Consider the following 24,938-nt stretch of genomic DNA (forward strand, 5'->3'; position numbering starts at 1 on the left):
CTTTTAATACTTGAACCATACATACTGTATTTTTCCTTTTTAAGCTTGCTATGCTTGATAAAACTGCTCTTCCTAGGAGTAAACCACATGACATAGTCTATGCTATGCTGTTTTGAAATTTTCTTCCTCAAGGCAATTACTCTAAATTACTCTAAATTTCTTCACTTTAGAGCTGCAGGCAGACTCTTTAGACAAGCAGTCACATTCTATCAGAAGAATGATCTCTAGGCGACATTCTAAAATCCTTCTCCTCTTAAACCTCTTGAGCCAAGCCTCTACAGTTCAAATCAGCCTCAATACAACTATCTTCCATGTTCCTACTAGTATGGCCCATTAAGCCCCACTTAAAGCATTCCACTACTTTCCTAACCCAAACTCTCAAAGTCCACATTCCTCCAAACAAAAGTGTCGTCTGGCTTATCACAGCAATACCCCAGTCTCCGGTACTAACTTCTGTCTTAGGGTTTTCTTGCTGTAAAGAGACACTGTGATCAAGGTAATTCTTATAAAGGCAAACATTTCATTGGGGCTGGCTTACTTTTTCAGAAGTTCAGTCCATTTTCATCATGGCAGGAAGCATGGCAGCCTACAGACAGACACCAGGTGAGAGAAGGAGCTGAGAGTTTTACATCTTGATCCAAAGGTAGCCAGAGGGAGACTGTTTCACAGGCAGTCAGGTGGAGGCTATGATTTCACACTGGGTGGAGCTTGAGCACAGGAGATCTCAAAGCCAACCCCCACAGTGACATTCTTTACTTCCAACAAGGCCACACCTAGGAGTGCTACTCCCTTTGGCCAAGCATTAAACTATCACACTTTCTTTTATTCTTTCTCCATTTTTTGAGAAGAAATTACAGATGAATGCTTGGTGCCTTAGGTAAAAACTTAAGTGTGACTCCAAATTAAGAAATGTTTTGTAGTAAAAAGAAACTCCCTTTCTTGTCACATATTAACAACAGAATACAAATGCCAGGAAGTAGAAGCAATAGAGCCTGGTAAATTCAAACTAATGAGTGAGCCTTGAACTTTCATAGCCAAGGCAAGTTACTTTGATTTCATGAGGGTTTATTTCCTCATCTGTTAAATGGAGGATACAGTCAAGTGAGTGACAAGAAATGAGGTGCAACATGATTCCAAGTGTTAAGGGCATTATCATTTTTATGCACTCACATGATTTCTAATATGTTAAAAAGTCAAGTTTTCTATGAACAAACAATAATATATTTTCTTTCAAAATTATAGGTAAGTTGAATCTTTAAATACATTACATTAAAAAGAGAATATTGTAGCTCTTCTCAAGTTGTTGGATCCCAGAATTTTCTTCCACTGTTAAAATGATTAAGAACTCCCAAGGAGCTTTTTCTCATATGAATTTTTATCTATCATTATGCTAATGATTTAGAAATTACTTTGACATTATTATTTGATTAGAGATAACAAGGCCTTATTAAAAACAATTTTATGTATGATAATGTTTTTGAAACCAAACAAAGAATTAGCATAGAACTTTAACATTTTTATAATAAACTTTTTAAACATCTGGTTTTCTAGAAGGCAGATGCTAAAGCATTTAGCCTGTTGTTGTATGTTATTTCTGGTGAACACATGAATATTTCGCTGCTCACAGACATGTAGTAAAGAAAAGGGGACACTTTTGGACCCTTGAGGTCTGTGGGCCATATTTTAATGTATGTTATTCAACTTTTAAATGTGTTGTGTAATGGCTCCTGTCTTAAAGGTGTTTGACTCAAAGAGAAATGCTATAGGGCTTGTTTTACTATAATGCCAATGAAACTTTACATAGCTTTTTGCTTATAAGAGTGCCTAGGATGATAGAATTATGTTTCTAGGATTCTGTAAGGAATCTCAACAGATTAATGCATGCTGTGCATTTGGACCCAGCTGGGACTATAGTGTCCCATTGTTCTGTCTATTTTTTACCTATTTATCCTGAGATCTTCACTCACCTTAACCACCTATTCATATGACCACCTATACCACCTTGCCCTCCCACTACTTCCTTGTTCTCAAGTTTATGTCTCCAACCTTCCCTTTTATCCTCTTGCTCCAACCACCAAGTATCTATAGTCTTTCAGCCAGCTTCAAGTGCCAGAGATGTATTTTCCAAATATGACAAGACCCTTTTTATTATGTTGCCATTTATAATGGATGCCTTTAGAATTCACGTAATCACTTCAACCAGAATGATTTACAGGGCATTTATAGTTGAATTTCTTCTGTCTTTTTTTTCTCTTCCTTCTACTTCACTATCCTCTTTCCCTTCCTCCCTCCTGTCTTTTGCCTTTACCTCTTCTACAATTAGGTGATGGGGATTGACCCAGGTCCTTAGGCATGTTAGAAAAATGTATCATCAAACTACATTCCAAAACCCTAAGCTGATTTTTTTTATAAAAACAATTTCCCTGCCCTTTAGACCCACCAACTGACTATTTTTGTATCTACAGGATTTTACTTCAGGAAAAAAGAAATTGTCTGCTTATGCAGCTGGAAGAAGCTACACGTTTAACATCATATCTCCAGTCCCAGTTAAAGAGGTAGGCTACTTTTGAAGGGAATATATACTTACTAATTTTATTATTTTATTACATGAACATGTATTATATTACAGTAAAGTGAATGAACTTCATAGTTTCTTTTAGCTTAGATGTTCTACTACTAGTAGTGATTGGAACTTGAAGTGGGGTTAAACGGAGCAGAAAAGTAAATGTGTTTTGTTTTGTGCATAACTTGCTGACATACAACTTAGGTAAAATGAGGAAAACCAAATTTGACTTCAGAATAGTAAGTCTGACCCTAGGATGTTTATACACACCTGTAATTCTATCACTTGAAAGTTGAGGCAGGAGTAAATGGAGTTCAATTGTGAAATCAAGTTTATTAAAGGAATGTATAATTTATATACCAGCTTCAGAAATATTCATCTATGTACATTTTTATTATGGGACTTTTTGTAAAAAAAAAATATCTGGATGTGTAATGGCAGCTCCACTTGTCAAGCTCTTACTGTACTGTGAAGCAGGAAGTTAAGGGCTTCATATGAATGACATTATCGGTTACTCCTCCAACTCAGGAAGGAGTCTGCTGTTTCGCACTGCCCCCAAGTGTCATTCAAAAGAGATAAGAAGCAAATTCTGGCCAGATGCTCTCAAGCGTCCAACTGCCTGCATTCCTGTTAGCTCTGTTCTTCCCTGGGGCTACAGCTCTGGTACCAGGTGATGGGTGGTGGGAGCAGCATGCGTTTTTCTCATACCATGGCTTTTTCATTTCAGCCTGTCTGCCAGCACCCTGACTGTGTCCTCTGGGAGCAGCCGTGGGTCCCTGGCCTCCAGCCGGGGTTCCCTGGCCTCCAGCCGTGGCTCCCTCAGCTCCATCAGCTTCACGGACATCTATGGCCTCCCACAGTATGAGAAGGCTGATGCTGAGTGTGGCCAGCTTCTGCGCTTTGATCTGATCCCCTTTGAATCTCTGGGCCGAGATGTTCCCTTTACAGACCCACAGAGCCACTCTGGCTTCCATAAGCAGAGGAAGTCCCTGGACACACCACAGTCTTTGGCCTCTCTGTCTTCTCGCTCCTCCTTGTCCTCTCTGTCACCCCCTAGCTCTCCCTTAGACACACCCTTCCTCACAGCTTCTAGGGACTCTCCTCTGGCACAGATGACTGACACCTATGAGGCAGCAGGCCTGGGAACACTGGACAGACTGAGGTCACAGGCCTCTACTCTAGGAGATGAAGATTTGCAGGGATCTGCGATACTTCAGCCACATGGAATCCCTGTGGATGGAGAAGGACCCCGTGAGCGGGGACCTCAACCTGTGGCTCCTACTAGTGCAAGTAAGTGGTGATAGGAAGAAAGTCCTGAGTTTCTGGGTGTAAGGGATATGTGTGCTGTGGCTTTGAGGATAGTGACTTTCAAATTGCTGGTGAGCTGTTAGTTTTAGAATAGTAACAGGAGTAGGATGAGTCCAGACCTTCATTAGTCTTCCCTTTTTGTGTCAGGAATGCAGGCATTGATGAAGCTGTATTTGGCTTATTTGTGGAATGTACTTCTTAGTTGTTGAAAAATAACATTAAGAACTACATAGTCTTCCATATTCAAAGGCAAATAAGGAGGTGGTAGGACCTCAATGTACCTTTGCAGGGCATGAGCTAAGATGGAATTTTCTGTGTATGTTCCCCTTAGACCAGCATGTAGACATGCATCTGATTATACCTTAGTAGAAATGTCCACCTCTGTCAGTTTGGCTTCTCTTTTTAGCCATATGGCCTTGTTTCTGAGTATATAATTCAATCAAAAGTAGAACTAATTCTGATTATGTCATGTCAATAGACACTCTAGCTTGCACCAAATCATTTCTCCAGATGGAGAGTAATCAGACTCTGTAGGAAGCTTCATCTGCTCAGCTGTGTTATAGTTCAACCCTTCATTGATACCACAATGATGTTTGAGAAACAATAGACTACTATAATGTAACACCAGGAACAAAATTTCCTATATCTGAAGTTCAGCCCATGTAGTTAGTTAACTTTCATTTACCCAGCAAAAACAATGTTCTAGACATTCAATTTGGACTAGCACTAGTTAATTTATATAGAATAGATAGTCCTTCCTCCCTGCCCTGAGGGAAATTTGGCAATGTCTAGAGAAACACTGAGCTCTCATAGACTGGCAGAGGGGATATTCTGGCACCTAATGGATTGAGACCAGGGAAGTTACTAAACCTCCTATAATACACAGCACAACCCCTACCACAACAAAAATGATTTAGCCCAAGGTGTCAATAGTATGAAGGCTAAGAATCCTAAGAAGCATTCTTTTGACTGTGTATCCAATAGAGTACAATGTGGTGTAGTAGAAATGGCTTCAAATAAGCAGCCTGCAGGCCAAGTTCCTTGTCACTTTGACCTCTAGTTCCATGACTTTCCATGAATTATCCTACTTTTCTTGTCCTCAAACAAGATGATCTTTATGGTTTCTTCCATTTGCCACTATTTTTTAACCTAAGAAATGAATCGATAGATTGATAAAAAGATAATCTTTCAATTAGCTTATCTATAATGTAGCCATCTGCTAGCATTTGTGTGTTTGCCTGGAGATCATTATGTTCTGGTTTACCTCTTGACTTTTAACATCTCTGTTATTCTGGTGTCTTATACTATGTTTGCAAACACACTTGTATGCCCCCTGAAACATTGTTTCTATAATTCACACATCCAGATAACCTTCATTCACTTTATTCTTCTTTACAATTACAGGGTTCTCCCTTCATACTTATTCCTTTCAGCATAAATGAAATAATGATGTAAACCCATTGTTCTTCTAGTCCCCTCCATCACTCCTTATTATGTTCTATTTAAAAGTTGAAATTCAAGAATATTAGTTTGGTTATGGGGAAAGTCTGTTTGAGGGTCTTCTAGGCCAGGGAAAAGGCAGGTTTGGAGGGAGAAGAGCTGAGTTAATTTCTGATTCTAATTTCTTTATTTTTCTTTCTTATTCTATGACAGACATTGATTGTCATGTTTCAACAATTTAGACTGGGAGTGATTTGCTTCATCTACATTTAGGGACTGCCACCTGGTGGTAGATTCATAGATGGCACTGTCAGTTGACTTGTGTCTTTAGGAATTTAACAGATTAAGTTCCTGGTCATGCTAGGGGCTCCCAGAATCCTAAGCAGGGGAACTGATTTCAAACCTAAACACCTGGGTACTCCTTGCCTTCCTGTGTGCTTTGACAGCTGCCGATCCCAGAGTTAGAATTCATGCATGCTTATCAGACCCTCCCCTCTCCCCCATTCCATTATCTGGTGATGTTTAGGGTCATGCAATTCCCTCAATTTTCAGCCTTCGTCTGTAAATCTGTTTGGTTTCAAGCAAGTTTTAGTGAAATTAAAATTTTACTAAGATAAAAATCTAAATTGCCCAAGATAGAAGGAAATGATCCCCCCCCCCGCCTTGATTCCTTAAGGTAGTCAGATGGGCAGATGGCAAGACCAAGAGTAGATTATAATTTGGGACATTTTTTACATTTTTTGCTACAGTTTTGTTTTTACTGGATTTTTAAAGTTAAATGTATCCTAATTTTGAAATACTTTCCCTTTTTTAACTTACTGGTTAGTCTATGCTAACAAAATCCATTAAATTCTTTTGAGTTGACTGTCTATTTATTGATGATTGTATTATACATACCCTGTTTAAAATTATCAGCTAAAATCTTAGAGTTTTCACTCTGTGATTTTTTTTATCTCTTCCCATGCTGCTCCACAGAAACGTTTACTGTAAGTGGCCTTGGTATTCTCCTTATTCTTGCTCAGGCTGCGGGCAAAACTTTTACAGTGACTTCATGCTTAGGATGGCTGGGAGGTGATAGCTTATTGGTTGTCACTATCACTATTATTTCACTGCTGTTATTCTTAATAATCATGTAAGAACAGGTTTTTTTCAAAAAGCTTTCAGTATTTATTTCCTATATGTATTTTTCTCCAAATTCTAACAGCATTTATTATTTTAATATACCAGTTGGCAGCTTTGGCTATTGATTTTCAGTTCTTTCCCCTTCTTATAAAGCAGTTTTTAGTATGTTCCTTGGTTTTAGTGTCTGTTTTAGTAAAGAAAGAGCAGTGTGGTTTTTGTTTGTTTTATTTTTGTTTTTCAATAAATGTGTAATAGATTTTCTATTCCCTATATCATTTGTACTACTTCTCAATCAGTCTTGAAGTCCTGGAGTTTTGAATATGTAGTATGGACATTGCTGTGTCTTTTTTCTTTTGGGGGACATTACTCCCTGTTGCTGTGTGAATTCAGTGACACCATCTAAGCTTTTAGTGTCCATCCTCCCTGAATGGACTTGTAAAGATGAGAAAAAATTTGGTTAGAGCTCAACTGTGGGATAGGACTGTGGAAATGGAATTGTTACCTAGTGCTGTTTTTTCAAAGGGATTTCAAGCTGGTTAGAAGAATCATCTTTGGTAGGTGTCAGGCTAGGGAGTAGAAACAAGCATTAATTTAACTTGTAGAAACTTGTAATATAGAGGTTCAGACCCCAAAGATTCCACATGGAGTCAGAGTTGGGGTCATTTCATGGGACAGGGACAAAGACAAGAGCGGGGCATTGGCTTACAATTTGAGAGTTTTATACCTTTAGTTACTTCAGGATAAAGCCTACTTCTATCCTTGGCTGATGAGAGCAGTAGTAGCTTACCCCCGTAGTTAGTACTACAGATGACTGGAAGGCCAGCTTTTGTTTCCAGTTGACATTACAGACCAAATGCCTTATCTGTTTAATATGCTTGGATTTAGTTGGTATGGGTAATAATTTGGTTATAATTTGGGTTGTCATTTGAGCCATCCTTTCTTTTAGTTCAGAATGTAAAGTTATCAGTTTGTGGAACTAGGATAGCCAAAGAGAAGCAGAGAGACCACAGAGATACCTGTATTATTAGCCAGTGGCAACATGAAGTCCAAGTAGTATTTCTCTTGGAGCTTCATATGTATTCTGTATTTTAACAAAGCATGCCCCCTATAAAACATAGATTTTTACATGTATAACCACATGTATCATAAAAAAGTTGAGTATGTTTGTATTGATTTTGTTTAAAGAAACTCATTTCAATGAAAGAAAAGGATAAACTAGGTAAGAAAATATCAGTGATTATTTAGGGCTCTTAAAGGTAGAAATGAAAGATAAAAATCAAATACTCAATAATGGTAGCATTCTGACCCAGAAAAGCAATTCCAGAAAGCAGTTTGGCCTAGGGTGTGTCTAAGGAGGCTTCTACAGTGAGATCAACAGACAGATGTCAGTCTGTGTAAGCCATAGGTCTCTAAGACTGTTTTCAAAGGATGGATCTGTGTTTTTGATTTGAAGAGCATTGTTAAGATATATTTGGATAATTTTAAAAAGTGATTATAAGTGCAATATCAACAAGGCTTATTGTCTAAAATATGGAGAATACCAAATAGCATAAAGAAGGAAAGTGAAAAATAACACCTCTTTTTATATCTGCTGTTCTCCTGAGCCCAAATGTCTTTCTTCTTTTATTTTTAAATTATTTTTACATTTTATTCAATCAGTATATATTACATAACATTATGATATATTTGAACAAAGTGTGTGTTTGTGATTCTGCTTCTCCCCAATCTCCTCCAACCCCCTGTTACCTCTATCCCCTCCTTGTAGCTTTCCCCTCCCAGACTCTTTTAGGGGTTTCTCACTTCTGTCATCTTATTCAGTATGTGCTCACCCTCAAAGGGGAAATACAAGATGTATGAGTCCAAATATATTTTTAGACAGGTAAGAGATTTTTTTTATAGGAAGATACCAGTGTCACCTCTGGCTTTTGTGTGTCAGCCATAATGCTTCATACAGTAATTCCAGCATGCAGGAAGATAAGAAACATCTCAAGTCCAAAGAGCAAGGATTACATAGTGAACCTCTGCCTTAAAAAAAAAGCAAGAAAGAAGTAGTACCCAGAAGTCTGTTGCTTTGGCTTTGCTTGTGATTTTCAATATTAAAGACAATCATGCACAGTGCCTATCTGCATGCACATGCCATGGCTTGTCTTTGGAGTACTTAGTGACTTTTCAACACTCTGCCATATATGTCTAGGCTCCTGTGCTATCACCTCCTGACCTAGGTATGTCCCTTGTTTGCAGCAGTGACCCTGCGGGAAGACAGCGCCAAGAGGTTGGAGAGAAGAGCACGCCGTGTTTCTGCATGCCTGTCAGATTATTCCCTTGCCAGTGACAGTGGGGTTTTTGAACCTCTAACCAAAAGGTTAGGAGCTGATCACCTTATTTCCTTGTTCCTAAGTACCCTTTCCAGAGTGCTATTGGTATGCACACCAAGAATCCATATGGAAATAATTAGATTCTAAGCTTTGTTTCTGGCTCCATTTATATTTTTCTATCGCCTTTAATCTTTGGAAGGTTGGGTCTTAGAAGCCTGTGGAGAAAACACCTCTAGCTTACGTGTGTATTTGGCTCTTAGTGTGTTCTGGAATGCCTTTTCTCCTCCTGGTCCTGACTAGTAGAGCTGAAAAAGACCAACTATGCACAGTGCATAAAAGGGACCAGCATTCCTAGCAATGAAGTCCCTCCCTCTCTCTCTTTAGCTACAGGGAGCTCCTTGTGGTCAAAACAAAACCTTTGGAAATTAGGTAGTTCATTTTGATTAACTGTCTTTGTTGTCATTGCAAATTTGTATAATTGTAAATCTCAAGTATCTGTAAAGACATTGTAGTCAATGCAAAATTTTCTTAAAGTTCACTTTTTGAAAACTGCCTTTAGTGTGCCTTTCAAAATGTATGCAATTATTTTCTAAGACAAAGCAAAACCCCAGAACAACACAAATAAAAAACAAGGCAGCTGTTGCTATAGTTGATATCTATAATTTTGCCATTGTGGAAGCTGAGACAGGGAGAAATGCCACAAATTTGAGCCAACTTTGGGCTATAAAGCTCTTGCAGGGGACCTGATATCAATTCTCAGTACCCACATGGCAGCTCACAATCATCTGTTCCTTCATTTCCAGAGTTCCAGTGCCTACTTCAGGCCTCCATCTCCACTACATACGTGCAGTGCCCATACTTACAGTCAGCAATACACTTACATCTATAAAATAAAAAGGAGTCTTTTTTTTTAAACCAAGGGAGTGATAAAAAGAGAAAGATGTTTGTGGGCAGGTACTGATGAGATAACCCATGATGGATCCGGGAACCAGCTGTTCCTTTTGAGCCCCTTAATGAACACAGATACTTGAATCAGAGTTTGATAAAACTCTTCTCAGTAAGAGATACTCTGAGCATGAGAAAAACCTTGTACATGCTTACAATGCTGAGGTCCTTTTAGAATAAACCTAGTGTATTTGCCATTATGTTTAGAAATGAAGATGCTGAAGAGCCTGCTTTTGGAGACATGTATGGAAACAATGAGCCTCAGATCTATGTGGGATATCTGTGAGTATAGGAGCCAACTTGCTGTTCTTTAATATGCCCTGTAGAATAAGGCCTGCTTGGGCGATATTCTATCAGCTTTGATACTCCCTGTCATGTCATCAGCCTTAAAGATGCCTTGTAGATGCATTTCCATGGACAGGTGAAGGGAGATAGACGGACTGTATGAGCCAGGTGTTGCTTCCCCATTCTTGTTAGCTCCCATCTTTCTTTTGACTCAGATGAGTTGGCAAGGGTAGAAGGTAAGAGGGAAAGAGAAAAGTGACTGCATTGCTGTCTTTCATTCCAGACACCACAGCTGAGGACTGTTAGCTTAGACTTGGGAGTCGGCAACGTGGGATACTCAAAGTCTCATCTAACTCTTAGGAGCATATTTTCACATTTATGTTGGAAGTGGACAGTATTCCCCATAGTACAGATATCAGAATCCTTCCCTTATCCCCAGAGTGAGTCATCCAATCATCTGTAACAATGGCAGCTTTAGATGTCTAGCTACAGTTTCATTAAAAGCAGGTGCCATGATGTTTATACTGGCAGCACAGGAGTTTTGTTTGTTTGTTTTTTTGTTTTGTTTTTGTTTTTTGTTTGTTTATTTGTTTGTTTTTTTGTTTGGTTTTTTGGTTTTTTTTGTCTCTAGTTTGGTTTGCCCATTCTTGTTATTCTGGTTGAGTTTTCTTGGTTCTCATACTGCTCACTTTTAGAATCAGTTCATTTTTTGCTATGGTGTCCCCATCTTGTGCACTGTAGGGAATTCAGTTGTGCCCTTCACACTCTTGTTCCAGTTTTCATAATAAAAAATTCTTTGACATACTACCAATCTCGCTTATGGGTAAAATAAGGTAAAATACCCCTCAGACCATGGGCAATATTGGGGTTGAATGACAGGGTCATTTCTTCCATGGGGAATTTATAGTCTATGAATTTGTGCTTTATTTTCTAGGCATGATAGTACAAATGAATATCTCCTTGTGCATGTGTTGCAACTGAGGAACCTTGCTGGTCTGGTGATGAAGGAAGACTGTAAAATGTAAGTTCCTGATATTGAAGACCTGGAGGCTATATACAGTTAGTGATGTCCTTCCTCCAACTTTCCTCTGCATGATACAGCTCATTGCCTATTCTGCTCAGCAGACTGGGAACAGAAAAGCAGTTTGGGAGCCCGAATTTGCAGATTTGCAGTAAAAGAGTAGGGAATATCTATTTAAAGTACAAAGGATATATATATATATGTATATATATATATCCATATATTAAAAGAGCTTCATTAATTGAGACATATGGTGTACTGTGTTGCTGTCAAGGAAGGGCCTGTCACTGGCAATATTGAGGATTACCTTGTGATGCTAGTACAAGCCCGTTCCAGTCTGTGATCCTATTATGTGTATTAAGAAGCCTGAGACTGGGTTCAAGGAGTCTTTAGCCATGGAGAGGAATAGGAAATATGAAATGGGACCATTTTGAAGTCAGCTAGTGTTCTCGTTCTCACTGGCAGAATTGCTGCCTCTCTGTGCTCTGTGACCCTAGGTGAGTGTTCATAGAGGGTATCCCTAAGGTGGCTAACTGCCAATAGTCATCCATTCAAATCTGAGGTAATCAACCCCATACATTCCTTGTTGTGAACTAACTTTGTAAACATGAGGATCCATATTTCAATCCACCTCTCCTGGTGATACACACAGCAGTCATCACAAATATTTCACGCCTGTCAACTATTTGCTAAGTTCCAGACTGAGGTAGAAACCAGAAAATAGACTGTACTGCTGTGGATGTTAGAGCTGTGAGGAGAAAGCAGAAGAACTCTTGCTGAAAGAATGTCCAGCAGAACATCAAAGCTCCAAGTCTTATCTTAGCCAGTCAGGCATGCTCCATCTAATCTAAAGAGACACATTAGTCCTTTGGACCTGGAGGGTGGGAACCATATTAGCTCATGCTGACTACCAATATGTTTCCTTCCCTCTATTCCTAGCCATATTCGCGTCTACTTGCCCCCACTCGACTCTGGCACTCCGAATACTTACTGCTCCAAGTCTCTGGAATTCCAAGCTCCATTGGTGTTTAATGAAGTGTTTAGAATCCCTGTGCATTCCAGCATGTTGACATTGAAATCACTGCAGTTGTATGTGTGTTCGGTGAATCCTCAGCTACAGGAAGAACTGCTGGTATGTTTAGCAGTATGGCCTGTGCTCACTCATTTTCTCCTTCCCCCATTTTCTTTTTCCCTTCTCTTTGTTTTATGACTCCATCTTCTTTCTCTCTTCCTCTATATTTTCTTTGTTCCTAATTTTATCTTTAATTTCTCTTTTACATTACTCATATATATATATATATATGGGAGAGAGGCATGCAGCTGTGAGAGGGTGTACATGCTATAGTGCACATGTAGGTTCTGGCAGTCAAACCTGATATCTTAAAGGACAATATTTATGGAAAAAAACATTAAAATCTGGTTCTTGCTTTTACTTTTAACACCCATGCAGGGCATTGCTCAGATAAACTTGGCCGACTGTGACAGTTCAAGTGAAATGCAGCTGCGCTGGTATCCTGTGCAGGTCTTTGCCAGCCCTGATCCACCTAGGCCAAAAGAGCCTGTGCTGCGAGTTATGGAGAGCACCACACAGGAAACCATGAATACCAGCTCTGGAAAGACGGTACATGGCCCTGGCTCAAGGAGCCAATCTTCTCTGGCTATTTTCTTTACTTTGAGACTGGCTTTGCTCCAGGTACTCATTTCTAAGACAATTTCTTGTAGATTACAAGGCAGCATGAGTTACAGTAAAGAGTTTCAGGGGAAGGAATCATATGGGAACATAGCAATATAGAAGTCCACTTTCTGAAAATGATGTTTAATGCAAACACATTCATGATCACTACTTTTGTACAAATTTGTGGACACAGAGCTATAGGCCCAGGGTGAACACTGTGGTACTGTTCTCGTGTGTGGCCAAGAGATTAAACTGGTTCTCAGAAACATCCTTTCCTCCTTCAGGATGCAGTGACAGTGCTGCTAGCCAGAACCACAGCACAGCTACGAGCTGTAGAGAGAGAGCTGGCTCAGGAGCGTGTGAAGCTGGAATATACCGAGGAGGAGATCCTGGAGATGGAGCGTAAGGAAGAACAAGGCGAGGCAGTGTCTGAGAGGTGAGTGCCTAGTCCTCTGCCCTCTTAAGATTGCATGAAGAGGCAGAAAACAGTACAATATCTTAGGGAAGTGAAGTGAAGTTACTGCAAACAGGCTAGCCTGCCCAGTGCCAGTCAGCATGTCTCTCAGGGGAGTGTTTCTGAAAGCAAACCACTTTCCTCCTCTTTGCCTCTCTAGAACATGCTGGGACATGCTATCATGCCATTGCTCAGGAGCCTTATTGTGGTGGGGAATATCATGGTTATATTTATAAGAGAAATACCCTGACTTGTGTGCCCAATCCTCTTCCTTTAATTTCAGAATTTCTTTTCAGGACTCCACTGAACATTTTGGTTTTATGGAGATGGGCCCTTAGTGCTTAGTCTAAGGTGGCTTTGGAGTTCTCTTGCCTTAGCCTTTTTAGAGCTAGCATTATAGACATATGCCACCATACCCAACTCAAAGTTCCCTTCTGTTTTTTTGTTGTTTGTTTCATTTCTCTTTGGGTACTGGAAATTCAACCTGTGGCTTTGTACATTCTGGGCAGGCATTCTGCCATGGAGCTATACTTCTGGGCTATTCTCTTGTTGTTGTTTTTGTTGTTGTTGTTTTTGTTGTTGTTGTTGTTGTTGTTCTTAAAGCCCACCTTATAGAAATTTAATCTGTCTGCATTTACACTGTACAACTCACTAGTTTGGTATAGTATAATTATAGTATGCCATTTTTACTAACATCAGCTGTAGAGAACTTTCAGTAAACAAAAAGACCACCACACATACGAGGAATCACTCCCATTCCTTCTTCCTTCTGACTGCATTCAACCACAAATCCATTCTGCATCCTGGACACACTCCTCAAAGGAAGCATAGAATCCCATAACCAGGCAGCGTCACTAGCCACTACTGCTTAAAGTGGCCCATCGGTGTGACTCCTTGCCAATAGAGGCCTATGAGAAAAGGATGAATAGTTCAGGTGAATGAGCACCTCTGGTGTAGTGGCTTGTCTGATCCTCTGTGGGGGGGGGGGTCACATGTTGAATCTCTTCCACAGGTTTGCAAAATGAATATTGTCTTTGTGAGGCTTACTGTTTCTTCCCATGACTTTCTCTGAATTTAGTTTAGAGAGAAATGTGCTTTTGAAGCACCTGGCAGAGGGATAAGACATGCTATGCTGTTCATGGTTAGACAGCAAGATGGGAGGGTTTTCTAAAAGAGTTTTTGGTACCTTAAGTGGCTCAAATTGGGTGATAGGAAAACATAAAACTGTTAATGAAAGGATGCTTCCTTAGAAAACAGAAATACTCCTGCTTTATAAGAACAGCAGCTGTCTTTAATCATTGAAAAGAAACAGGTTTTCCTTGCTCTTTCTGCTGTTCTCTTCTGAAAACTGCCATGAGAGGCATCATCTCTGATGAGTTTTTCATGGACTGTTTCAATATTTACCTTTAGGAGTTGGCAGGCTGACTCGGTTGATAGTGGCTGTAGCAACTGCATCCAGACCAGCCCCCAGTACCCAAACTCCTGTTACATTGGTGCAGACTCTATCCATGGGCATGTGGTTACTGGCCAGGCAGATTCTTACAAAGCTGAGAAACTTCAACCCTTGCCTCTAAAGGTAAGTAAAAAGTGCCAATAGGGCCTTTGAATATTTAGTACCTGGCCATCTCTAGAAAGAGAAAGGAATTTTCCCCATACCTATTAAGGGAATTATGAGTGGCAGGGTAGATTAGTGGTAAGTGTACTGCAGGAAGCTAGACTGATCTGCTCACATGTAGGAGTAGAACATATACTCACTAATGGCCATGTCTTGTGGGTGTGAGAGGGTATGGAGATGGGTGGCATTTGGAGGTAATATGTAAGCAACAACTCTATATAATCAAGTGCTGAACTGTAGCATTGCCTAAGATTTGTAAGGGATTAATGTGAACTCAGCAGTTCCTACAGAAGTGTCCATCACCTGTAGATTATAAGAAAAATACAGCTCTGACTTAAAAAATTGAGCCTTTTACACCATTCTGTGGCAATCACTTCCCATCTTTAGGAACAAATAAGCTTTGACCAGTTGACAATGTATCTCACTGAAATATTATTGTTCTAACTATTCAGTGTACCAAAATATGCTACCACCATGGTCTCTGAAGCAACATGTATGAACTCTCCCCTAGGCAACTTCTTAGTCTTCAGCCTGTATAGCAGATTAGAGTACTTGCTTTAGATGAGGTCTCTAAGAATTGCTGCTGTTCTACTGTTTACATGCATGAAAAGTAACAGCTACCAAAGGAGTGGCTGGGGAGGCTAGATTGATGCCCCCTTTAACTTTATTTATACTTATATTTTGGAAATGACAGGGTTGCAAGATGGGATAATTGTTATGGAAACTGCCATGGCAGACCTTCAAAGTCTTCCAGTGGTTCATTCTTCTCATCCTACCTCTTGGGAAGATAAGCGAGGAAGAGTGCCTCAAGTTCAAGACAAGCATGGACTATATAATGAGTTTCAGGCCAGCCTGGGCTGCATAGCAAGACACTATCTCCAAAAAAATAGAAAAAGAGCTGATAGGAGTAGGGAGGGAGAAAATGAACTGCTGTCATTTCAGCAATGACAATTATGGGTGGTAGGTATAAAAAGGCAGGTAGACCAGCAGGAAGAAACTGAAGAGGAGTTTGTTCACACTAACTGTATTATTTGTGCTATTAAGAAGTCAGAGTAACAATAATCCTACTACCTAGGTTGACAAGGAAACCACCACAGAAGACCTTTACATGGAAGAAGCACTGGCTGTTCGAAAGGAATGGCCTAGCCGTCGTGCCCGTGGTTCTCCTTTTGTCCGTAGTAGCACCATTGTGCGCTCTCAGACCTTCTCACCAGGGGCAAGAAGCCAGTATGTTTGCAGGGTGAGTTGAAACTCCTTTACTCTTGCGTGCAACATTCTCTTCTTCTTTCTCTTTGTTATGTTCTCATTTTTACTATCTCTGATAAAAAATATATTTTCTCACAAGCCATACCAATGAATAAATGACCATCATATATGAGTGGAGATAAAATGAGCAAATGAACACTAGGCATTCAGCTCGCCACCTGGCTCTGAGCCTGTTGAATTTTGAATTTTCTCTGAATTCTACCTCCTAGAGATTTTCACTCTTCTATGTGATGGATCTCATGATCAGGAGGCAGGGCGAATATTTTGAGAAACAGCAAGTCAAAATGGAGATTGTCTTGAGTTAGATAGAAATCTATAGGTTGCATTAGCTTGTTCTTTTCATCCTTAGAAGTTCCAAAGGTACTGCCCTATTTGAATCCTGTAGGCTCTAAGGAATACATTCCAATTTTATACCTTTTGGGAAATAATGGGGATCCATAGTCAAATCACATTGAAAGGCTTCACTAGATACTGACACCCAGGTCCCACTCCTAGAGACTTGTCACTGGTCACAGGTGGGACCTGAGAATTAGAACTTTTGGAAATTCTAATGTGCACATGAAACTGGTAGCCTATAGGTAGGTGGCTTGGAGGTCCAAAGCACTGTAGTCATTGAAGGGAGGACAGTGAATTTGAGCTGATCTGGCCATTCCAGAGTGACAGTAACACCATTGACCTGGATAGTGAAATGGTTTTGAAGGGAAAATGGTCATGATGCCTATATGGGTGGTTAGACATATTCATCTGAATACCATTCTCATGGTCTCTCCTCTTTTGCCTATGCTCTGGCAGAACCACCACGGAACAGATTCAGATGCTCTTTGACAATAGGGTACTAGTAGGACAAAGTTTGCTGCTTAGAGGAAGACTGGCAGCTGACGGGTTGAGCTCTGTTCCCAGCATAAAAGACAGCATTTATTAGTAATGGTGTTAGAAGCCTTGATGTTTATGTGCATATTGGTATGACCACAGGGCAAGTAAGCTTCCATGCCACTGTGTTTCCTGAATATCTCCTGTAAACTGGTACAGAAAATAAGGCTGGGAAGCAAGACTTGGGCACTCACACAGACAACCATTGATCCACTACCACATGAAATCCGTAGGGGCTCCCATAAAGAAGTGTTCTTTATTTTCCTCTTTAAAACCACACCTTTCCCTTGACTGGCACAACACAGCATGGTGAATGTTGGCTTGTCTTTCTACCCGGAATGAGTCCTTTTTCCAAAAAGCCATTTTACTAAAGCCAGAAATAAATAGCAAATGTGAATGACTGCTAAACAGTGAAACATGCTGAAGACAGTACCTGCTTTCATAAGCAGCTTACTTAATATCAAATTGTAGTTGGTATGGATAGGAGAGAATTATGATTAATGTGATCAGTGTAGAAAGTTCATGTGGTTAAGTTGATGAGCATGAAAAAAAGATCAGGTTGGCAGCTTTGTTTGTTTTGGTTGGTTTTTTTTTTCTCTCTCTCTTAAAACTCTTCTGTTGGTCCAAAGACCTGGTAAATGCATCAACAAAAAATTTTAATGTGTTTTAAATGCATGTGAAAGGAAAAAATTAATCCCATTTGGATTCACAGAGATTGAATAGGAAATGAATAATAAATTGTTTCTGGATATTCTTTTTGGTGCAGCTTTATCGTAGTGACAGTGACAGTTCAACACTGCCCAGGAAGTCCCATTTTATACGAAATACTTTGGAAAGACGAACCCTTCGCTATAAACAGGTGTGTGCTACAGAAACTAATATGGAATCTATAACAGCTTGTTTTTTATTTGTATATTTTTCTTTATAAAGGTATTACTTTAGGAAATGCTTCAGGCCACATTAATTAAAAGACTTTATTTCCTTGTAACTTCTTTAGAATGTGCAATAGTATCATAATTCTATTAGCATTTCTTGATGATTTTATATCATTTGTGATTATTTTATTCTTATATTTATTAAATGGATAATCATTTCATGATTTTAGAAAGTGCGTGCGTATTGGCAAATTTCAGCTTCTTTTTTATGCTTTATTTTTAATTATGTATATATGTGTGCATGTGAGTGCAGATGCTTGTGGATTCCTGAAAAGAGTGCATGATCCCCCCAGAGAGGGAGTTATAGGGAGTTGTAAACCACCTGTCATGGGTTCTGAAAACACAACTCAGGCTCTTTGCAAGAGCAGTATATGGTGCTAACCACTTAAAACTTCTGTAGCCTCTACATCTGTTTGTTGACATATAGCGTGCTTCTATAGTTTTCATTGTCTTTGCTTGCCGTGTGTGTGTGTGTGTGTGTGTGTGTGTGTGTGTGTGTGTGTGTGTGTGTGTGTGTTGCCAGCTTTAAAAGTTGTAGTTTGTAAGGTAGAAGGTAAGTAAGTCCCTGTCATTTCTGGGCAAGCATCTTCTGGAATAGATACTTTAAAAATTCCAGATTCCCATGTGATGTACTGAGATTAGTTGCAGACTGCGGGAACTAAAAAAGTATGTAATTAGGCTTCAGAAGTTGTGTCTAAACAGCAGCAGTATGAACATTTTGAATTGAGTCATTGTTATTGTCCTGTCCTCTCTTTTTGAGCACCATCCTTGAGCTTGACCGATTGGATGCCAAAAACACCAGTTTCCTGCTGTTACATATTTAACACAACTCCCCCATTTTAAACTTTACCTAATTGAGTCACTTTTGTGATTTTCCAGTCATGTTTTTCAGACACCAGTAAAAAAATGAAATTTCAAAACAAAAAACAAAGCACATTTTGCTACCTTAGACTTATATTATCAAACAGCATTTCTAGAAGAATGTGTTTGTTTTATCTGAGAGCTTCATATGAGGGTCTGTTGCTCTATACTTTGACAAACAGTTGTAGGTCATGATTAAAGAAGTTTGCTGTTCTTATTTTGAAGTAGAGATTTAATCTTGCCAGAATCTGGTGTTTTAAAATATGGATATGGGATAAGTCAGGCTTAGAGAAATACTTGTACCATAGCTATGTCCTGTTAATTGTGGAAGAACCTTCTAGAAGATGGAGCCTATGTCAGCCCAAGCTGGTTGCATGCTCACTGGTGCCCCTCTGCCTGCCCTCCACAGTCTTGCAGGTCGTCTATGGCTGAGCTGATGGCCCGCACCTCTCTCGACCTGGAGCTGGACCTCCAGGCCTCAAGGACTAGGCAGAGGCAGCTGAATGAGGAGATTGGCACCCTCCGGGAGCTGAGGCAGCGTCTGGAAGATGCCCAGCTACGGGGCCAGACTGACCTCCCACACTGGGTGCTCCGAGATGAGCGGTTCCGTAGCCTACTGAAGGAAGCGGAGAGGCAGGTAAGACACTCAAAGGCCTGGTCTGAACTCCCTCTAGAATTCCCCATCTGTTGCTTATCCATGTTTGCCTCCCTCACCTTTAGTTGTGAGTGTTCCTATAATATAGTAATAGAAAGGATTTTATGTTTTATGAAATTCTCCCCTACTATGAACATGTAGACAGTGAGAGATTCTTCAAGGAGAGTGAGGAATACCAAGAACCTCCTTCCCTTATGTGTAGAATGCCCTGAGGCCACATTCAGCCAGGCCTGGCTCCAGCTACTTCAGGCACCTCTGTGGAGATTTCTTCTGTAGACACAGATGGGGCAGACCTGCGTTCTACATATCTGTGACTGATATTATATCTTCTGGACTCCAGAGATGGGAGTGAGCTCATTCATTCTTTTGTTTTAAGTAGCAGTAAAAGATTTTGCTCATCAAATGTTTCTGTTATAGACAAGACAGACCAAACTTGACTACCATCAGGAACAAGTAGCTGAAAAGATGCTGAAGAAGGCCTCCAAAGAGATCTACCAGCTTCGAGGACAGAACCACAAGGAGCCCATCCAAGTACAGACCTTTAGGTAAGTATGGAGTGAGGATGGACCCTGTGCCCAACATTACTGCTTACTGCTTTCCTATCACCATGATGCCTGGGTTAATATAAAAAGTACAGTCACCAGGAATCTACTGTAAACAGCATCTCCTGCCACTAGCAACATTTTGATGCTTTTACATGATGTTTATATTTTTATACTTTTTTATGCTACCTGCCATCAATGTAGAGTTTTTTGTTTAAAAATTAAAATACCCCACAATGCTACATGCTTTGTTAGCTTATTTCAACATGTTTTATCTATAATTCACCCATTTGCTCTATTTTGTAACCTAATGCTGCTTTCTAAATGTTTGCTACTGAAGGTAACTCAAATGCATACATATATACATCCTTATCACATTTGCTTTTAAATTAACTTTCAATTGAAGCCAGATCTACAAACTGCAAAGCATGCATATCATATAGTTGAGCTATCACAGTCTTGCTATCACAGGTATCAAGCATTTATCACCATCTCACCATCATCTATTTTCCTACATTATAATCACTATGGCATAGATTAGATCTACCTGCAAAGGTAGAATTAATGCATGGTATCTATATTGTCTGTGGCTGTGAAAAATTGCAGAGAATTTAGAAAGCATAAATTTAATGCATTTAAATATGTCAATAACAATTGCTGCATCAATAATGTCATGTTCCTACTCCTCCCATTTAGTTCTCAGATACTGTCCTCATCCCCTAAAGGAAAGTGCCTCATACTCCTTGATGGTCAAGCCCATACCCCTCCCTGAGCTCTATGTGCCACTCCCCTATCTCTACATTTGCCTCTTGACTATTTCCTATTAATAGAATCATACAACACGTAGTTTTCTGTTTCTTTCTCATTGCATTTAGCATCAGGCTTCTGAAGGTCATCCACATTGTAGCATCTATCTGTGTCAATTCTTTTTATTGCTAAATACCACATTTGACTTGCAGCTTTCATGTTTTAAAATCTTTAATTTTCATATCCTTGCCATAATTAGCATTAAGGAGTATGACATTCTGCCTTCAGTTATGATTTAGAACTTGTTTACTCACACAACTCTCACCCTCATATTTATTTCTTAATAAAACAAGTATTTGTGTGTGTGTGTGTGTGTGTGTGTGTGTGTGTGTGTGTGTGTGTGTATGTACCTACCATATACAAGTGAGTATTTTAGCCACCATAGATGAGCACACCACAGGACTTCTTCATATAAACAGTTGTCACTGGCAATTTTAATTCAGCTCCTGCTACTGGGAATTGATTCCTAGGACCTTATATAAACTAGACATTAACTCTCCCACTGAGCTGTGTCCATATCGCTTTCAGATCTACTTCTAATGCATAATTCTTTCTAATTCTAGGGAGAAGATAGCATTTTTTACAAGACCAAGGATTAACATACCTCCTCTCCCAGCTGATGATGTTTGATGTAGTGCATTGTGCACATGAAGTATTTATCTGCCAGTTTTATTTTCATGAAGTTCTTAGATTAGCAAAATTTGTCTTTAAAATATTTGTGCAAAGCTATTAATATACACATTTTGTAAAAAAAAACATATATCTATACATATATATTTTATAATAGTGACGGCAACAGGGCTTGGTTTTTCCTTGTTGTGAAATTGACATCTCTGAAGACAGGTTATTTTATAAAAGATCAACTATCATGTTAAGAGTGTATAGTTTTTACACGGTTTTATTTGACTTAAAGGCTGGAAGACAGAAACGAAGTGAGTTCAGGCAAATTCACTGTATTGTAATTTATTTATAGTACTTTTTTCCTTGAAGGAAAATACTGACTTTAAGGTATATTTTAAGGCTGAATTTTTGTTCTTCAGTATTTGTCATGCAGTAGAATGGAACTTGGGGCCGGTTGTATTTCTGACACCTGAAACAAAAACACTATGTGCTGAGTTTGTCATGTGTATCAGTTTCTCATAGGTGCATCTACTATGTATATTGTACACTTTCACTCTCTCTGTGTTTTGTTAAAATATCAACTGCAGTGGTTCAGTCATACTCTGCAAGCTGTGTGTGCATTGTAGGGCTCAGTGTCCTGGGCACTGACAACTCCTCATTGCTGTGTTGTCATCTAATGTATCTTTCTGTGCTTTCCACAAATCTGAAGCTGGCAACAGAGCTTCCGGCATCCCAGGTTTCAGCGTGCCTGTCCACTGGTGACTGGTGACTGTTCACATTGCTTACATTTGTCAAAGCATGTGCAGCTGCCTTTGCCACCTCTGGCTGATCTGATAGACATGGTGTGGGCGTGCTCTCCTGCTACCCTACTGTTTTATGAAAGAGTGAAAAGAGTGGATACAGCAGATACTAAAGGCAGAGACAACCTTTGAAGGTGCTTTTTTGTGTGTGGAGAGAAGGGCATGTGGGTAACATAGCTTGCCCAGCAAATCATTGCAGGGGAATATTTGAGTTAAATCAGAATGCTTCTCTCACATTGGAGCTAACCAATATTCCTCATAGAATCTTAGAACTAGCTCATGAGGGAAAAAAATTTAATGGAATAAAAATATGCCATGATTCTTTTAAATGCCAAACAATTTAGTTTGCCTAGCACACATTTATTCTACATAAATGTGCTTTCCTTTCTGAGGCCTTGAATGAATAAATGAAGTAATCACAGGAAATGTAAAAGAAAACAGAACTCTCTTCCTAGATCTTTCTTCCCCTCCTTGGAAATCTCCCTTTTAATCAGGTCTCCTTTCTCATCAGTCTGTAACCCTTGTATAACCCACTTTCATTTTTGGTTTTATTAAAAATGAATTTTGTTAAAAGCATTTCATTGACATGTGACCAATCACAGACAATGGAATTTGTCAGTGGTGGTAAGACTGAAAACCTTTTTTACAGTTGTCATCTCTTGCTGTGCATTCCTGCTTCTAGTCTTGCTTATTTGCCCCATCCCCAATTTCCTTTTTGTATGAATCTACAATAGAGGTAGAGACCCAAGGTACCAGTCCTTAGAGCACTGCCACTAGCAAGCACTATTGCTGAGGAGGCCTTTCCCATATGCCTGCAGAATATTGGGACCTTAATCTCCAGCCAGAGCCAATGTGGCTAACACTGCCTCACAGGTATAGCTCTTCCCAGGCCATTCCCAAGCTGGAACGATGTAGCTTTTCTGCCAACTCAAATTAGGGAGCAGCTAGGAAAACCAATTGTGCCAATACAAAAAGACTCCCAGATGTATTTAAAAAAATCACTGCCTACCTTATACCAATTTATGTGGGGAGTGTTGTCTTCTTACTCTTGCCCCAAAGGAAACACATGCAGTCCCTGCTTTAGGATGAGTCTGAAGAGGAGCACCTAGGTTTGATACCTTTCCATCATAATATCTCCCTGCCATCTGGCTTTGCAACATGTGGAAGGTGAATTGTGTACAGGTGTACTGCATTGCATGGACTGTTTGCTGCCATAGGAGAGACATGGTACCCAACACCCTCATTTGCTTCCTTTTGGCAGCTACCAACCTCTTAAAACTACAATGTTGGGAATACATTGCCTACTTCAGACAAATGAAGGTATATGGGCATTAGGGAGCTGGAGGGAGTTTCCATCTGCTGTGTGAGATTGCATATGTGCTTAGCCTGGTGAGAAAGAAAACCACTGTCTCTGAACAGCTCTGGTCATGCAACAACCTGAATTCTGCCACCAGGGTCTCTGAAACAGCACTGTGTGTAAAAGGGAATTTGGTTTTTCACTTTATCTAATCATTGCCTTGTCGGACTTTGGTGATTATTGCTGAAATAAGTAACCTTCTGTTGTGGGAATAAGTTATAATCAGTATTCATCTCTTTGTTTTGTCACTGTTCTCTCTGATTGTGTAATTTGTATCGTTTGAAAGTATTTCTTCTATAAAATTAAACTAACCTGCCTTAAGAACAAATGGAAATGTGTGGCTTGTTTTTTAAATATATGTAACTTACAGGAGACTTTTTAAATAAACAAAAATGGTGCTGGAAATGTGGCTCAGTGGCAGAGTATGTATTTCACATGTACAAGGACATGGGTTCAGTCTCTATAGCAACAAAGAAATAAAATAGAGACATTGTATTAGTTAAGATTCTACAGAGAAACAAAATTATAGAATGAATCTACATCCATATAGAAAGGGAATTTATTAGACTAGCCTACAGGCTGTGGTCCAGCTATGAATGACTGCCTATGAATGGAAGTTTCAAGAATCTATTCCACAAGGCTGGATGTCTCTCAGTTGGTCTTTAGTATGTGCTGGAATCCCGAAGAAGTAAGTTCTAATGTCAGTGAAGGAGTGGATTTGCCAATGAGAGCAAGAACAAGCAGGAAGAGAGCAGGCTTCTTTTTCCATGTCCCCTATATAGGCTCCCCGAACAAGGTGTAGCCCAGATTAAAGGTATGTCTTCCCACCTCAAAAGACCTAGATTAAAGGTTTATCTTCCCACTTCAAAGGGTTTAATTAAGAAAAAAGTCTCCCACATGTTTGCACAATCACTTAGATTTTAGTTAATTCCAGATGTAGTCAAGCTGACAACCAAAAATAGCCATCTCAGACCGGTTTATTTTAAAATACCAAATAGAGGTATGAGAGAATAGTGCAACAACAAAATGCTCACTTAATACCACCTTGCTTTCAAACAAACTATTAGTGTTCCCCCAACTCTCAAATCTTCTGATTTGGAGCAAGTTCCACACACCTTTTTTTTTCATTTTAAAATATTTCATTGTATATTATTAATAGGAAAAATTATTCATATTGACTTTATTATTACTTAGGATCTAATTACCCCTTCATATTTAAACACCAGAGTCAACAGCTCTGTTTAACTCTGAACAGAATCCAAATAATCAATCCATTCATTAATTTTATATATATGACTTTTTTGTTAATACCTTTCTTGAAATAGAATTCAAGTAACAGAATGTACTCATTTAAAGCACATGACTTGAGTTTTTTCATATATTTAGAGTTGTACAAATATTACAATGATTAATTTGGATATTTGATCAATCTCAAGGAAACCTACACATCTATCAGCTGTCACCCTTCATTCTTCTCTCCT

The 24,938-nt window shown here is 39.4% G+C and overlaps 1 protein-coding gene across 1 annotated transcript in view; it reads left to right on the forward strand.

The window, feature by feature from the left end:
* Wwc3 (WWC family member 3) overlaps positions 1–23,785 on the forward strand; it is a 116,094-nt gene extending 92,309 nt beyond the window's left edge. The window contains 14 exon segments of the mRNA NM_001427611.1: positions 2,466–2,555; positions 3,291–3,853; positions 8,675–8,795; positions 9,901–9,975; positions 10,913–10,999; positions 11,939–12,131; positions 12,450–12,620; positions 12,959–13,110; positions 14,539–14,704; positions 15,819–15,983; positions 17,646–17,738; positions 19,085–19,312; positions 19,748–19,875; positions 21,243–23,785. Coding sequence (NP_001414540.1) covers positions 2,466–2,555; positions 3,291–3,853; positions 8,675–8,795; positions 9,901–9,975; positions 10,913–10,999; positions 11,939–12,131; positions 12,450–12,620; positions 12,959–13,110; positions 14,539–14,704; positions 15,819–15,983; positions 17,646–17,738; positions 19,085–19,312; positions 19,748–19,875; positions 21,243–21,309 — 2,299 coding nt within the window. The 3' untranslated portion in view covers positions 21,310–23,785.
* Positions 23,786–24,938: the final 1,153 nt, after the last annotated feature.

This window comes from Rattus norvegicus, chromosome X, assembly GCF_021556685.1.
Source record: "Rattus norvegicus strain SHRSP/BbbUtx chromosome X, alternate assembly SHRSP_T2T, whole genome shotgun sequence".
In the NCBI taxonomy this organism is placed as follows: Eukaryota; Metazoa; Chordata; class Mammalia; order Rodentia; family Muridae; genus Rattus; species Rattus norvegicus.